This window comes from Apus apus, chromosome 2 (assembly GCF_020740795.1).
Source record: "Apus apus isolate bApuApu2 chromosome 2, bApuApu2.pri.cur, whole genome shotgun sequence".
NCBI lineage: Eukaryota > Metazoa > Chordata > Aves > Apodiformes > Apodidae > Apus > Apus apus.
Window position 1 is genome coordinate 88,283,120 of NC_067283.1, and position 17,623 is coordinate 88,300,742.

A 17,623-nucleotide genomic window follows, 5' to 3' on the forward strand; every position below is an offset into this window, starting at 1 on the left:
TTCACTCAAATATATGGTGCCATCTGGCTACAAAAGCTGATTATACTTTAATACCACCTATACAACTCAAAATCCAACATACCTACTTCCTGAATACAGTTTGAAAAAAGGATAGTTAAAAGATCACAAATGTTATGCAGAACTAACTGAGGTCTAAGATGCTCAATAGCCTTAATTCTGACAAAATTATACCAACTAAATTAGAAAATTGCAAGTAAGATCTTTTATGCCAAGTTCTACAGAACCCACAGTCTCAGAGAAAGGGTTCCTAAAGTATTCCAAAGCTAACAACAGGCCTTCTTGCTGCTGGTTTGCTTGGAGAAGCCCATCACTTTTGCAAGACATCACAGCCTGTGAAATATGACACCCTCCTAGGACTGAACAGGGACCAGAGCTCACATGAATGACATTCTGTCCCAGATATGCATCCATTGTTTCCAGCCTTGACCACTTGTGCCTGGAAAAGTGTTTAAAGATAACCTAGTGTAAAAAACACAGAATTGGATTTAAAGTTTCACACCAGGCACCCAAGTATCTCCTTAAATGTTTTGTATATTCCACAAATTAATTACTACAGTCTGAAAGTCTCAACCTCAGAACACAGTACTAATTCTTCATTTTACAAAGCAGCTTCCAGGTCACCTCAGACAGCACTGAGAGCAAAATCAAGTCATACAGCACATAAAAGTTTTGTGTATTTAACCACATCACTTTACAGCCTGAATATTGCTCTACGACACACAGGCATAGCTGAACACCTATTTTAGTCATTAACACCTTTTTTATTCATTGCCTCCCTCATCTTCAGCAAAATCAAGTCAAGACTCCAGTGTTCCTCATCACCCATCTTTTACTCTTTGCTGTCATGTCAAGCCCACAGCTGCGTATTTTCCTGGCAACTGTGAATCAGCTCCCACTTTGATGACTGATTCATAGAACAGAGTAAGACTTGCTTCAAGAATTATTCTATTAACAATTTAAACTCAATCTGCTCCGCACAGAAGCTTGTTTCCCCACAACATCATCCCTCCAGAGGTTGTGGCACTGTCAGTTACATGCCCCAGTCTAGATTTAACCGGGGTATCTAGGCTAAAAAAATTACTTCTGGTTTAGTTTTCTCTGTTAAGCAAATATTTTAATTAGGATAGCAAGAAAAGCACAATAATGTTCCTGATTACAGACAAAATGACTAACAATTCAGGCATATGTCTGATTTTTAAAGTCTCTATGTGCCTTAGTAATTTTGTGCCAAATATTAAAAAGAAATATAAACCTGTTAATACAACTGGGACACAGCTCAGCAGAACACAGATTTCTACTTCTGAAGATGTCTCTTATGAAGGAGTTCTCTGAGCTGCAGCAGTGCCTAAACCAGCTCACATTTTCATTTTTCTACCATGCTGGCAAAATTTCTTAGCCAAAACAAACTTGATGCCTGAGTGGGTGATCTGTAGAGATTAACCTATGAGCACCCCGAGGCAGATATGTGAGACAGACACATAACACACTAAGGTGCTCACTGCCTCAAGGGCAGAACAGGCACACAAACGTGCTTGCCTTGGCACAGGTGACAGGTTTTAGTCGAACCAAAAATTAGCGTGCAAGATAATGCAGACTATTTCAAAAGCTGCTCTCCAGTTGACAGGTTTCACCATTCCTATTAAATCCATGTGGTAAATTGGTCCTGGCACAAGCAATTCCACCAGCTTTTGAATGGTTAACTATTAGGAAAAACTTCTACAGATTTCCGCATTTGAGCAGAACATACTGGAGAATTATGGGACTTGACATAGTCACATCTTCCCCCCATACCACATTAAAGGAAGCAACCCACAAAACCTGTGAAGAAAACAATCACATGGTTGAACAGATAAGTGTGCCTTTGAACACATCCCACTTTTTCAAAACCTTGATTGGAAGTCCTACTGGCAGCTGGGCTGTAAGCACATACATGTGGTAAGACATGATTAGAAATTATCCATTTGCTCTCTACCAAAGGTATTTCCATACTAGCAGGGACTTCTAGACAGACAAGTTATAAATTAAGCAACTCCACTAATGCAGCAGAAAGAGTTTCTGACCATGTGAATATTCTGAATAATCAGATAAATACTTTCATAAGACATACCTACAACATTGGAACATATTTCTAGTTTTCACAATTCTGAAAATGGCTTAAGTGTTTTTGGAAAGTAATATTAATCCACACATACAGATGAAGATAAGGTTGCCTATTGTTCTCAGATTTGCTTAGGAAATATTAACACTCTCCCCAACGTAATTAGTGTGATATTATAGAATATATACAGAAAACATGACAAAAGGAGAAGCTGTTTGGGGTCCATATTCCTCTCAAAATCTACTAAAAACACACACAGCACATAAATGTTAAAATTCTTGGGAGGAATTTAGAAAACCAGAGAATCCAGTCCTGCCCTAAGACCTTACCTAAAATTTTATTCTAAGATTCCACTTTTACACACACAGTATTGTGACAGTATTTGTGCCCATACAAGTGGACAAATGCAGTATTACTAAATTCATTATGCACATCTAGCTGCAAAACACAGTAATTACAGCGGATGGCTTAGTGTGCAGGACAAAAAATACCTTTAGTTCAACTTGATTTTAAAATTGTAATTTTATTTGTCTGTAAAAGCTTGAGTGATGCTTAGGAAACAAATTTTGTATTAGTTTGTAATGACTGCTCTTTCCATTTTTTGTTAATTCAAAGTCTAGACTTCACAAAGCTTGCAATAAGTCAACTTTTTAGATCCACCAATTTCTTATCTTTGTACTTACATAATAAAAATGGTAGAATATATACATGCAAGTTTTCCAATATGAATACTGATAAACAGATGATCTCATTTAGTTTCCTCTATACTTCCAGGGTCATAGTAAAAAAATTACTCATGTTTCCCTTCCAAATAACCAACTGTTATTACTTCCTCAAAGTTTTGAGTTCCTTCCATTCAGCTCTTCCAGAAGAAAAGCATAGAGAAATCACTCCAAGTTAGCATCCTAGCTTTGACAAAAGTATCCAGCAAAATCCTTATTTTCCTTACAGCTAAAACAAGTTGAGAATGCTAACTACAAGTTAACTGGTGGAAGTCAACACTTCACAGTGAGACAATTTCTTATCCTAGAGAGAGTGTGATAAAAGGGGCAGACACTACATGTGAATCTGCGTGAACGCCAAGAGATCCCATCGCCAAGATAAAGCCACAATCAGAGCAGTAACGTGAGAGAAAAGCATATAACTCTGCCCCAAAAAATGTTGGTTTTGAAAGAAAATCCTGCAAATTCATGATTTGCATTCTTCCACTGTACTGAGAGAACAGGCACATAGTGACCATAAAATGTGATTAATAATAAATGTGAAAGGCAATTGAAAAGTTACATTAATTCAAACTTCAGCAATCATATTCTGAAAAACATATAGTTCAATTATTAGGAACACCAGCACTACTAGGAACTCAATGCTATGTAAGATTCACATTCAAAAGATGAAGCTACCTACAAACCAGCTCTTTATCACTTATTAAAAATGAAAAGCAGTCAGAGCTTCATCTCATTTTGCTAATATTATCTTCTGAGATAGGAAATGAAAACAAATTAGTCCAGCAGCTAGACCTTATGCACACAGAAGCAAAAGCAGAGTTTCCAAAGAAATAGAATTTCTATAGCATCTGATTCTTGCAGAAGAATGCAGATAATTGCTTGGGAAAAATCTTGTTTCATGAGCTTTATTTAACTTGAGAGTCCTTTTTGTAAAAAGAGGGGTTGGGGGTGTGAGGAGTCATGAGCTACCCTGGCAGAGTAGTCCCAGGGGAGTCAAGTAATTTTAGTTTTATTTAAAACAAGACTACAATTTTATTTTTAATTACTTATGAGTCAAATAGCTTTGAAAGGATCAATATTTCAGAGGCAAGATCAAAACCAAACCAGATGGATATTAGAAAACATAATGCAACCTAGATGAGGCTTTGCACATTTCATTAGGTAAGAAATGTTTTAAATATTTATTTCTTATAATCAAATCTTTTCTATTTCATATAATGCAGAATTGTGGTCCACTTTGTTACAAAGTAGTGCACAAATTTTTTTTAAAAAGTAATTTTTTCCTGAAATGCCAAGTCTTAAGTTAACTTTGTTTTCATTCAAGCAAATTAATTTCTGCTTCCTGAACAGGCTTCATACTTGTAATCATATTCAAAGTTAAATAACACTGAAGAAAACTGCTTTCTCCTGCTCAATCTTATTTTACAAATAAGTACTGCATATACAGGAAATCCTCCTACTTGTCACTTCAGTAGTATCTTACAGAACTGAACTCTTGTTTTAGATCACTCTTTCCACATTGTTCATTTAGGTACAGCACGTTTTTATTACAACATAAAGCACTTACCCTTCTAACCTGACATCAGGTAAAGATCTGTTGAGTGCAATCATTTCACTTGCCATTAAATTAAATTGATTTATTTTAAACATTTCTTTCATTTTTTCTTGCTCCTCTTTTGGAATGACCACAGGCTTCCCCATCTCTCCAGGTCCTTCATGTGGTTTTTGTATGGGTTCTGGAACTACGAATAAATACAATGTTAATAACTACTTTCATGCTTTATTCTATTTGTTTATACTTTATTTTACACTGTATGAGTGTTCCTGCTTACAACAGAGTTCTAAACCCACCAGGTTTTGAAAATGAAAATCAATCTTCGTATTTGGGAGTTTAACAGAATAAGTTGTGTGCTGCTCTAGACACCACAATTCATTTGAAAAACACATGAGGGGCTTATATCTCTCCATCATCATGTCCTAATTCACTTTACTGTTAAAGTTCTGGAAAAACAAACATTTATATCCCCAGATTTTTCTTGCATATACAAGCTTTTTAGGAAAAGTTGAATTCTCTATTATTGGGATTTTACTAAAGATGAAATTAAAGCAAAAATGTAATGTTTTATTTATATGTTTGTATTTTGACAGAATGACATTTGCATATACAGTTTAGAAATAACTTCTCTTGGTATTACTAACATCATTTCTAGTCAACCTAATCACATTCGCAGTTTAACATCAGTATTTGAAACAGAAACATTAACACTTGACATGTTAAAATAAAAGAAATCTTAAGTATCAAAAATTTAATCAAACTGATGAGGGAGAAATGCAATCCAGACTCTTTAACTACTTGGGGTTTTCTTAAAACAAAAGTGAAAACAAAAATATTTCTAAAAATTGCATTTTCTTTACAAATACCATTTCCATTTCTCCTAAACTGAAATGCTTAAATACTGAATTTGAAATATATTACTACTTTATAAATTCAGTACAAATTTTTATTAAAAAAATATTAAGCTAAGATCTAAGCAGAGAAACAGGAACTATTTTAAAATTAAGGCACCACAGCCCTGAGCAATAACCCCAGCTAGAAATTATCTTCAGTTTACATCTAGGACACCATAGTGTAATTAAAACACGCCAAGAGCAAATAACCATGTAAGAATAAAAATATAAAAAAAAAAAAGCCCAATCCTTCCATCCTTGCTGAAACACTAAGAGTTAGATAATTACTAATAACTACAACATGTTGCTAGTTTGCTTTTAGTATTAATCAGTTACAAGCACGTGCTCCTTAAGAAACATTAATTTTCAAGTGAGGTAACTGCACTAGTTGCACTAGGGCAGTGACTTTCAGCATAGGAAATCCTGTCAGCAAAGAGATGGTTTTCTTTTTACTAAATGTCCCAGACCGCAAGTTGAGCTGTATCATACTAGAAGTTGCCAGCCAGACATTCAAACACCAAAAATTGATGGAATAAGTATGTCCAAGCTGATCCTGGCTGATTTAGACACTCGCTTTAACCATGTGCTAAAACAAGGAGGCAGTTTGCTTTGCATCTTTGCCTCCTGAGAAAGTACAGTTGAACCCACATCAAAACTTGCTGATTTGCAATTGCATAACCTTCCAAACTAAGAAAATTTGTGACTTTTGGAGAGTAATTAACATAATTATGGCATACCATACAGCAATTACTTGCGCTTAATTTTGTATATTGAGCTTGCCTTTATTGCATGGCAGATCATGACTTTTTATTAAGTATAGAGCAAATAGTATATAGGTTCATTTGGACAGAAAATTATTAAATGAGCATTCAGCATACCTAAAATTATTAAACACAAGCTATCAGAACAGTTATATTTACTATGTTTTTCAGCATACTCAAGACTTAATGTCTTATCCTACCATATTTGCTATTCAGAAGAAAAAATAATTTCCTGTTTCATTTACACTTTCAGTTGTTTTTCAACTTTAACTAAACCAGTTCAACTGAATACCTAAATTATCTGAAAACTCGTCTTTCACATTTGCAGATCTTGCTGTTTAGACGCTAGTTTAGCACATCAGTGAGTTGGATTTAGGTGTACACATTTCACAAATTCATCAGTTGAATTTTTAAATTTCATTAGCGAATTTATACTACTTGATTCAACATCTTACCTAAATAAAAGTATGCTTTTTCCCCTACAGAAAAATACAGCAACAGCTAAACAGACCCACATTTATGTCATGGAACTCCCTAAATGGAAAGACAGGCAAGCTTGGTGTGCAGGCAGAGCCATGACTTTCCAAGAAAAGCTAACTAACTTCTCTCAGGTTTATGCATTTATGGTAACCCAGTTTCCCACAAAAGCATGTAGTTTTCATATAAACATAAAGAAGGCTTGGTATCTTTCAGATCTTTGTTAAAAATCAGGAAATTTATGCCTATGGACAACAAATTCCTTTTTACCAGGCAATATGCCTAATAAAAATCTAAGAAAATCTAATTTCAAAATCTATGACCATCTAAAGCAAAAAAAAAAAAGGGATGGATTTTTTAGTGACATGTCTTTAGGGGCCACACAATTCTAAACTGACCAAAACAAAGTCAAGCCAGCTTGAAGGAACCACCACAATTACAAGAAAGGTATTTGGACAGGTAAAAGTTCAAAGAATTTGTCTCTCTTACACATATCTCAGCCTTAACTGAACAAAATTCATTTATGATGAAGAGTTCTTATTTACAAAAATTAAATGTTTGTTATCTATCTTAATGTTGCTTACTTTTCTGCTTTGGAATTATTTTATGCAGATGAGAATATTCAGAACCAAGTCACAACATCTTTACTGCAGAGCTCAAAATTCAGCACACAAGGTCTTTCTTGGTGGGCACTCGACAAAAATGGCTGGCCCTTCTTTAAATTTGCCAGTGTCCCAAGAAGAGGGTGTAAATAGCAGGTGGCTGAGATCACAAGACTTACAATACCAATCCTAGGTCTGCAAGAATTGGCTTTGGGGTTGTTTTTTTTTATTTGTTTGCTTGTTTTGTTTGTTTGTTTTGCAGGGTTTCTAATCATTGCACAAGTGGAAGCCCCTTGAGAGGAGGGGAACCTGCATCTGGAAACAACAGTCCTCAACTAGGTATCATATACATTTCAGGTTTGGAAAAAAACAACTGCCTAACATGGATGACACTACTAAGGCTCAGGGATTTTCTTTGCAGCTAGTAACAACCTTTCAGCTTACAGCAACAGCCTTCCATCAACAACAATTACTCTGTGAATTTGACTGATAAATAATCAGTAATTATAAAAAGGGAAACACCACCCAGAAGACATGCTAATAGAAGGAACACCTGTGAGAGTCTGGGCATGAGGTGTACACCATCCAGATCAGCTGGGTAGCTCAGAATAGGTGAGACGACCTCAGAGCTGAGCACTGGAGTGCGCTTCCCCCAACCTGTTTCCCCCTCACTGGAATGGTCACAGTGAGAAGAAAAAGGACCAGCAGCATCAGACTGGACAAGCACAGGCTCCCTTCCCAGCTCCCACAGATTGATGCTGGAAACCACACTGCTAGGTGTTCTGATTCCACTTCCCTAAGCCTACAGACAAATCATCCTGCACAATTAGAGTCAACAGATTTCAACTATCCCTCCTCTGGTATCACCATTGTTCCCCAGTCCCATACTATCCAGACACCATGCCAGGCCCTCTTATCCCAAAGCATTTCCACCCTAGCTCCCTTACTCACAAGCCTGGACCTCTCATATCCACACTCACATAATTTCAACTGCCAACCCTCAGCCTCTATGACAGCAAACACAAAGACCTTAATTCCACTCATCTTACAGTTCCTGATAGTCGTGTACATAGACTCTTCTACAAATTCATATTCATATAGCTTTATTACTTCTTATTTTGAGTAATTTGTAAAATATAACAGTGTTATACGTACAATCCAATTGGAGATGTATACACGGAAGCTCATGATTTAAGATGCTAGTATCTTATGCCATAAATACCAAGGAGAAAGATTTTTCCCAAAGGCAATTTAGACCATGACTCTAAGGCTCATTCTGAAAAAGAAACCTCCTTCATTTTCTGTATTAAAAACCTAAGGAAAATATCTTCTAAGTTTATGAAAACCTGAACTGTACAAAATATCCTCGAAATCCTCTGCTCCTACTGAAATATCTGAAGACTAACATTTCCAACTAGGCAAGCCCAACCTAAACTTAAAAGTCTTCAGAAAACCTTATTCATGTGTCCAGTAGGTCCATTAGATGCCATGGAATTCAACCACAAACTGCAAAGAGAAGCTATATACCAGAGTGACCTGAACAAAGAGATCATTAAATTCAGAACACTTACATAATTTATGCTGAAGCAAGAAAATGAAATCAATTTATGGAGATGAAAAGGAGGGGAAAAAAGTGAAGTGAAAATGAAGATTTTTATAACAGCTTCAAAGAAAAAGCAAAACCCTTAATGTTTTCTAAGGAAATTCTAGGCATTCTGAGTGGAATAAATGCACTACAGACACCAAATCAGTAAACTACTAGAGTCAGTAAGAATATCTAAGACCAGGCATGCACAACCACATTAAAAGTGTCAGTGTCAACTACAACATTAGTTTCTAGCAGATACATTTACGTACAGACCTTACTACAAGTCAGCTGTTTAAAAACAAATAAAAAAACCCACCAACAAAAAGAGACAAATATGCCACGGTATATACAAAGTTTTGCTTGGTTGGTTTGTTTGCAAGACAGCTCTACAGTTAGACTACAGTTACTAACTTAGCACACAGACTGAATCACAGAACTAGTGTAGTTGCCTTAGGAGTGTCCTCCAACAGAGCCGGTTTACTCTGTTTCCCAGGTTTCTGGTATCTCATCTATATTACACAAAACTAGCTTAAGTGCTCCTATGCAATAGCAGCACACAGTGCAGTGGCAGTTACTTATAGGTAACAGTTCTTTTGGGGAAAAAAATTGAAGCAAACTAGGAAAATTGCAAAGCAAGGCATATAAAAAAAGTTGTCTCTAAATCACTATTGCCTCCACAGACCAATAAAATTTATACACACAAGAAAATTTCCCAACTTCTGAAGAGAAATAACAAAATAAATTGAGCTCCTACAAAAGACTGATTCAATACTGAACATCACTGCATCAGCTTCCTATAGCAGCAATGAACAACAGAACAGACATAGCCTTTCTGTTGGGAGAAACCCCTACTACAAAATTAGATGTTTCACTGATTATTTGGAGGTGGCAGCTGCCTACAGTCCTAAATGCTTGTACTGAGACAGTGCAGGGATGAAAATTCTCATTGCACCAACCCTTTCTCCTATCTGCTCAACTACGATGACCTCCCTAAAATAAAGTTGGCAACACGAATGGTACTGGCTTTCAACAAACCACACTCTGCTCATCCAACTAATGAAACTGAAAGCTTATCTGAAGAGCTTTAGTATGGAATAATACAGGTCTCACTTCAAAGAAAATGTACATACTTAAGTACATGTATATGCGTGTATGTATACATATGTGCAAACACATACTCCCCCAAACCCCCCCTCATATTTGTCACTTTTCCAGCCAGGTTTACTCTAGTTATTTTCATATTTTTTTTTTCATCACAACATGAATATCTCCTTATTACTATAGTCACTGGCTGAACTTCAGCTAAGTGTTTTTTCTACTTAGATTTTGTCAGGGGTTTTGTGGGGGCAGGGGAAGAAGTAAGGTTGGTTGTTGATTTGGTTTATTTTACTGCCAAATTCTAGTGATGTTAACAGTGCCTTTGCTTCCTCACTGGTGAGAATTTAGAACATAGACTATAGACTACATTAACATAGCTTATATTCCCGAGCTGCTTGTTGTGTAGTTTTACTATTTTCCCATACATATTAGTGCTTAAAATTCTACATCTTAAGTAGCTATTTAAGCCTGAAACTTGCATCTCAGGCAGTGTGCTTATTTCCCTAGTCATTCAAAGAAACACTGAACATTCTGTAGCACCTAAATGCTGATGCAATACTACACTGTTCGGGCAAAAAATTAAATTGTTTTAAAGGAGTGGAAGTTTAAATGAGCGTAAGTTAAAGACTAGTGAGGCAGAAAACTTACCATCTCCAGCAGGTAGGCCTCGTTCTTTTTTCTCATCACATTTGTTGCATTCACTGAAGTACAACAATAGAAACATATCCAGAAGGACCCAAACCAAAGAGGTGGCAAGGACCACCTTGCAATATGCAAATTTTTTCATGGCACTTCAAGTCAAATACAAAAATAAAAAAGTATAAATAAAAATATCAACAGGTTGCTTTAATCCAGTTTGAGAGACCACGTTCTATATCTGGAAAAAAAAAAACAAACAAAAACACAAAGTCACAAAAAGTTACCTAAGGACAACAGCTAATACCAAAAGTTTTAAAGATTTATTTTAAAGGTAACATTTTAATTACAAAATGCTGTATGTATCAAAATGAATGCTCTATGCACTCCAATGAGATGAAGGGAACAGGGTCAATTAAAGCAGCATAAGCCCAGTCATGTACAATGTTAGAATTAATCACCTGAAACACTACGGCAAGTGACCAAAACAGGGTGCTCAGCTGAGCCACTAGAGAAGGGGGTAAGGCACATTTAATGAAATTAAAATAAATTCTCTGGAACCTCTAGAAAACTGAATAAGATACATGAATGAAAACCAGGAACATCTCAGGAAGCAGCTACCTGTGCTGCATGAAGCACAAGGCTAATATTCCTCATGCTCCTCCTCTGCTAATTCCGGCTGGCTTTTTGGGCCTTTCACTAGGAATGCTAGTCTACAAATGCCTGTATTTGACATAAAGCATAATGCCACACTGCAACTTCAGACAAATGGTTTGCTTTTAGCAAATAAAAAAATAAATGTTCCTTTTGGAAAAATGAGATGGTAGACAAAGCAAAGAAAATATGAACAAGCCATTGTGCTTACCTACTCAGCATTCAAAGCCAAAGGCATCAGCTAATAATTTTTATATTTAAAGCGACTTTAATAGTTTAATGCTTGATTATACAGCAAACTGTTATACATTTCACAACATGCACACATGAAAATTTTGAAATTTTCTCTTTTCCTACTCAAATTACAAGCAAGTTTTGTTACACAGACTGCTTATTTCCCTGGCTGACAGTTGGTTAGGGCAGAATCAGAAACAGCTTTGTGCTTGTTCACTTATATTAAAATATTATTTTCCAAGAAATTATTTATTTTTACCAACATTTTACCCCACCAGTGCTGATGTGTTTCAACACAAAGTGCTACCAAAGTATTTTCCAATGGGAATAGCTTATTAGTTAAAACCAGAACTGAAGATACTCTTAACTTATAAAATAAATGGAAAATAAGACTTGAAACACATGAATTTTAAAAATTACATACACAGAGCTCCTCTTACATGCTTCCAGCCTAAACTGAAGAATTTATTTGAAAGGAGAAATTCAGTGTAATCCATGAATATACAAAAACTTCACACAAAACCCCGTGTCATTAAGACTACCCTTCCTTTGATTCCTGCTTCCCCCTCCACCCCTTCACTTCCCAAGGAAAAATACTATAACATCTCTGTTCTAATACAGTTTATTTCCTCTTTTTAGCAGCAGAGATTAATGTCTCCACACATCCCTACACACATAAGTGATATAGGTTTGGATGGCACAGCAACACAGGAGCCTGTGGTGTTCCACTCACACATGACTAGAAAGGTGCACATCCCTCTGCTTCCTGCATTGATGTGCATCAAATGCCAACAAAGTTTTGTTTGGGATAATCTCGGTTGCACTTATATAGAGGGATGACTATATAAAACAAAGAACTGCAAAAGTATCTCTAATTAACAACTTCATGATAAAATAGCAGATGAAATTACCACAAAGTTAGGAAAAAAAACCCGGAAGTTGGTTGTTTGGGTTTTTCAGTTATTTCTTTAAATAGACACAAGGATAGGCTTGAACTCTGGATCTAAAAAGCTCCATAAGACTGTCACCTTGGCTATTAACAGTAGTAAGTTCAGGCTTGTGAGATACTAGGCTATAAATGAAAAGTGTAAAAACACAGGAGAGCACAGTGCTTAGGGGTCATCAAATTAGCAAAACACCAGTACTGTTATCTAGGCCTTCCATCCATAAAAATACTAATTATATCAAGTGCTTTAAAATGTACAGGTTGGCACTATGTCTGCTTCTAATGCAAAAAAATCCCTTTCAGAGTTCACTTTGTGACCCTTTTGAATTGTTTGAGAGTCCAGGAAAGTGATCAAGAGACAGCAACGTAAAGTTCAACACACACCAGACCAGGTACCACCAGCAAGGCCCTTCCCTATATATGCAGACAACGGCTCTCTTTCCCTTGGGAAGTTTATCATCTCATGAATTAAAACCAGTGGGGAAAATACAGTGTATGACAGCACTTCCAATGTTTGCAGTGAAGCAGAGGGACCCAGAAGCTATGCTGAAGCAACTGCTCTTACCATACCAGAGCCTTGACTCAACCATCAAGGGCTCAGACTGCAAGAAATGCTGGAGCTGTGATGTTGGCCTCACACATGGGAGAGGTTCTCTGCCCAAGCTGATGCTTCTTCAGTGGAAGGAGCTACAGATCAAAGCGGGCAGACTGGTACATCATGAGCAAGGGCAAAAAAATAAGTATACAGGTCTTCACAGAGACCTGACAGCACCACAAATCTGAGCCCCATGACAAGGAAGAAGAGACAGCTAGGCACTGCACTCAAAGGATGAGTGGATGGGGACTTCCAAGATGGGGGCTGAGTGAGGGAATCTAGGAAAATAGTGACTTGTGGAAACAGAAGGAAAGCTGCAGATGTGTATTTCCAGAACAGTTAAATGGGATGCTGCTGAAAGACTGAGTCTGCCATAGTTCAGCTCCTACACAACCACTCCTTGGCTATTCATTCATGTATGAATCAATGACACTCTCAGGCATGCACCTAAGCTTATAAACAGTGATTGTAGAGCTTGAGGGGGTGGGGGATGTAGAGGTTAGCAGGCATGGGACCCAGATCTTAAGATGACAGGACCTGTTTTGAAGAACAAGGGGTGCTGGCCAGGATCTGCATGACAAAGTGAGGCAAGAAACATCATGGAGAGGCTCTTGCAATATTTCTGCAAAATATACAGAAGTGGAAACAGAGCTGATTTGATTGAATATAGAAACATCTCCTGAACATCTGGGGAGGTACTCAGGGAACCTTGGACTTCAAGTTCAGAAGGAAAAAGAGCAGCCACAAGTAAGGCACCTCTGAGGATATTGGTGTAAGAAAGGCTGAGAATAATGTGGATCCACTGCTCAATGGGGCAGCAGACCCAGTGACAATGAGTGTGGAAAAGGCTAAGATAGTGCCTTTTTTGCTTCTTTCATTACTGGATGCTCCAGATCAGAGTCCAGTGGCAGAATCTGTGAAAGTGAAACTTCACATGCAATACAGACAGATTGAGTCAGGGATCTCTTAAGCCATTTGGATGTAACTCCACAGCACCAGATGGGAGGCATCTGAAGGTACTGAAGGAGTTGACTGATCTTATTGCAGGGTCATACTCCATTATCTCTGAAAGGTCATGCTGATCCAGTGTTGCCCCAGGATTAGGAAAAAATCTTCCATCAAGAAGGAAAAGAAAGATGTGGAAAACCATCTGCTAGTCAGTATCACTGCTAAGTCCCTGCAAAAACTATTAACAAATCCTCTAGAACTCCACATCCTCCCACATGCAAAAAAACAACAAACAAAACAACAAAACCAAAACAACAAAAGGGCAACTGGGTACAGACAGTACAGATTTACCAGGAGCATACCATACTTGACCAACCCAGAAGTTTGCTTTACAGAGAGGACTGGTTTGGTGAGCAAAGTAAGAGCAGTAAATGTTGTTTACGTTGACTTTAATGGGAACTGTGACAGTCTTCTAGAGCACTTCTTTAGGTCCTGTCTCATTCAGTTCTGACTAGCTGGGCTACCAAGTGGGTGGACTGCTAGCTAGACCACCAGGCTGCATAAGTTTTGACCAGCAGTATGAAGTCCAGCTGACATTCACCAGTGCTGTACTTCAAAGTCAACACTGGAGCTGATACTTGTTAGTGTCAATATTGAGAGCCTGAGGGATGGGACAGAATACATGCTCAGCAAGGTTGCTGGTGACACCCAACTAGGGGTAGACCATGCAGATGATACCCTGAGAAACAGTATCCTAGAACGGCCCTGGCTGGCCAATCTAAGGGACAGCCAATGGCTAGAAAAGTAGGCAGGTTGAAAACATCAAAAAGTTTTATAAACGTGAGTATGAAATCCTGTTCCAAGCACAGAATAACAGCATTACCCTTCTAGGCTGGGTGTCAACAGGCTAGGAAGCTACTCTGCAGAAAGAAACCTTTGAAGCCTGATAGCAACTTTAACAAGAATTGGCAGTGTGACCTTACAGCAAAGGAGTCAAGTGCACCTGTAAACACGTCTGGTAACCACAGAAATAATCCCAAAATACACAGGCTTAATAATTGTCTTTGCTACTTCGTAATGTAATAAAACTGAAGATTTTTGTAAGAACAGGTGTTTTTCTTCCCTTCCAAATGCTGGATAAAAGATAACAGAACCTTTATACCATGGAAGTAAAAGTAGTATTTAAAATACCTTGGAAAGAGCAGAAACAGAGGCTGTAGCTTAGCAAGAACAAATTGGAAGGAAGAAAAATGGATATGGTTCAAGTCTTGTTACATCTGAAGGTCAAGCGATACATTTTTTTTTCCTTGACAAAATCCATTATCCACTTGAAACTATGGAAAAAGGTCATCTTTAAAATTACTTCTCACACAAAGTGCATTGTTTCACTTTACCATCTCTTTCAGCAACACAGTTGGCATGGGAAAAAAAATATTCTTTTCAGTATGACATGACTATTCAGTCAGTTGTCTTTGGACCAATTTCATCTTTGTTTATACTCATGATCAGTCTTCAATACAACTTTGTAACAGCCCTGACAAAGGACTTTTGTTGCCATTATTCAACTAAATCAGGATTCTACACTGAACATGGCACCTAAACAGACAAAGCTAATGTAAATTTTGTTTTCTAGGTGTCCATATACGAATAAACAGAATCTGACATAAATTAAGGGCTCATCAAAATCCTGAAACAAGATTTGCTATTTCTAAGCTATTAATATGAATTTAAACAAAATGAAAAGTGATTAACTAAACACCATTTAAGGAAAGACTGATTACCTACACATATTTGAATTTCCAGCTCCTCTGTTTATTTAGTAATGAGGGAGAAAAGACAGGTATACTCTAATATAACATATTAGGCATACACGAATACAAATTGTGCAGGCACAAATACAGGCTGGGGAGAGAATGCCTAGAGAGCATCCCTGAGGAGAAGGACTTGGGGGTGGTAGTAGATGAGAAGTTCAAACCCAGTGCTCGCAGCCCAGAGGGCCAACTGCATCCTGGGCTGCATTAAAAAGGCAGCAGGTCAAGAGAGGTGATTCTGCCCCTCTGCTCTGCTCTGATGAGACCCCACCTGGAGTACTGTGTACAGCTCTGCAGCCCTCAGCACAGTAAAGACATGGAGCTGTTGGAAAGGGTCCAGAGAAGGGCCACCAAGATGATCAGAGGGCTGGAGCACCTCTGCTATGAAGACAGGCTGAGAGAGTTGGGGCTGTTCAGCCTGGAGAAGAGAAGGCTCCAGGGAGACCTCAGAGCAGCCTTCCAGTACCTGAAGGGGCCTACAGGAAAGCTGGGGAGGGACTTTTCATCAGAGAGGGCAGTGATAGGACAAGGGATAATGATTTTAAACTGAAAGAGGGGAGATTTAAGTTAGACATTAGAAAGAAATTCTTCACCATGAGGGCAGGAAGGCACTGGAACAGGATGCCCAGGGAGGCTGAGGCTGCCCCCTCCCTGGAGGTGTTTAAGGTCAGGCTGGATGAGGCTTTGTGCAGCTTGGTCTAGTGGGAGGTGTCCCTGCTTACAGCAGGGCAGTTGGAACCTGATGATGTTTAAGGTCCCTTCCAACATTAACCATCTCTGGTTCTAATCCGAACTATCTAAACTATCTAACGCTACCTAATACTCCATATATATGAACGATTAATGAGGCCTAGCCATTTCAGTATGTCTGCATTAGAACACAGAAGTGATCATAGAATATGTTGAGTTGTAAGGGACCCATCAGGATCCTGTCCCTGTATAGGGCATCCCAAGACTAGACTCAAATTTCAGTACTACTTTTGCTAGTGTGGTGGGTTTTGGTTTTTTTTGTTTGTTTCTTTTTTCTTTTTACTGGTCCATGCTCTGTTACAATGCTTTTAGTGCTTATTGCAAAGAGCTCATTATCATCAGTTCATAATTAAAGATCAGTTTGTTTATCCTCAAAGTGTTAGCTATTTTCAATGTTGTAAAAGCTACTGTAAAAAAACAACATTCACAACAGAGAGACAACCCATCATCTGCGAAAAATAGGTGTATTCTGTGTCTTCTTCACAGAAAAAACTTGCCTAGAGTATTTCATCAGGCAAAAAAATAATAATGAGCTCAAAGATGCCACTTTTCTGCTTTTAGTTGTTTTAGTTTTAGTATTCAAAAGTCATTTGTTTGGTACAATTCAGCAACAGTAAGTTCCAAAGAAGTGATGAGAGAAAACATCATACCAGACTCAGCAGTATGAGAAAAATCCATTAAAAGCAAACATCTTAAAAAAAAATCTGAGAAACGTAGGTCAGTAAAATCCATTTCTATTCTTCTTTCTCTGTGCAGAAAGACTACACTTTTAATTCATCAGAAGTAAATTTTCAATTCATAAGTCAATATTTTTAAATTGACCATTTGAAAAGATTAACAATTATGTTTCTAAAAATTGCTAGACCCTGGAATGAAGAATAAAACAGAAACTACACCTGCAAAAACAGGGATTAACTTAGTACACAAAGGCAGAAGTTGAGTGCACAAAGGCTTTCCTACAGATAGATTAGAACGCATAAGTATGCTTACAAAAATAGAAGCTCTTGTGAGATTAAAATCTGGCTCATCACATAGAAAAGCAATGCCAAAAACTGAACAACAGGCATGTACTCCATCAACAATTTCATCAAACTGTTCATAACTGTAAGGACCTAAGTTACTATGTATTTGAACCTCTCATTCTCCTGATTTACATACCCAAGTAGTCTTTACTTAACCTCTACATTTTTATGATTAGTTCAAATTACTTCTACAGATACATGGGAAGGAA

The 17,623-nt window shown here is 37.5% G+C and overlaps 1 protein-coding gene across 3 annotated transcripts in view; it reads right to left on the reverse strand.

The window, feature by feature from the left end:
- The window catches only part of GALNT1 (polypeptide N-acetylgalactosaminyltransferase 1), a 101,421-nt gene that overhangs the window by 33,463 nt on the left and 50,335 nt on the right, over positions 1-17,623 (reverse strand). For all 3 annotated transcript variants that reach the window (XM_051612612.1, XM_051612613.1, XM_051612611.1), the window contains exons 3-4: positions 10,467-10,695; positions 4,412-4,586 (exon numbers count right to left, since the gene is read on the reverse strand). In XM_051612612.1, coding sequence (XP_051468572.1) covers positions 4,412-4,586; positions 10,467-10,605 — 314 coding nt within the window. In that variant the 5' untranslated portion in view covers positions 10,606-10,695. The remainder of the gene's footprint in view (positions 1-4,411; positions 4,587-10,466; positions 10,696-17,623) is intronic.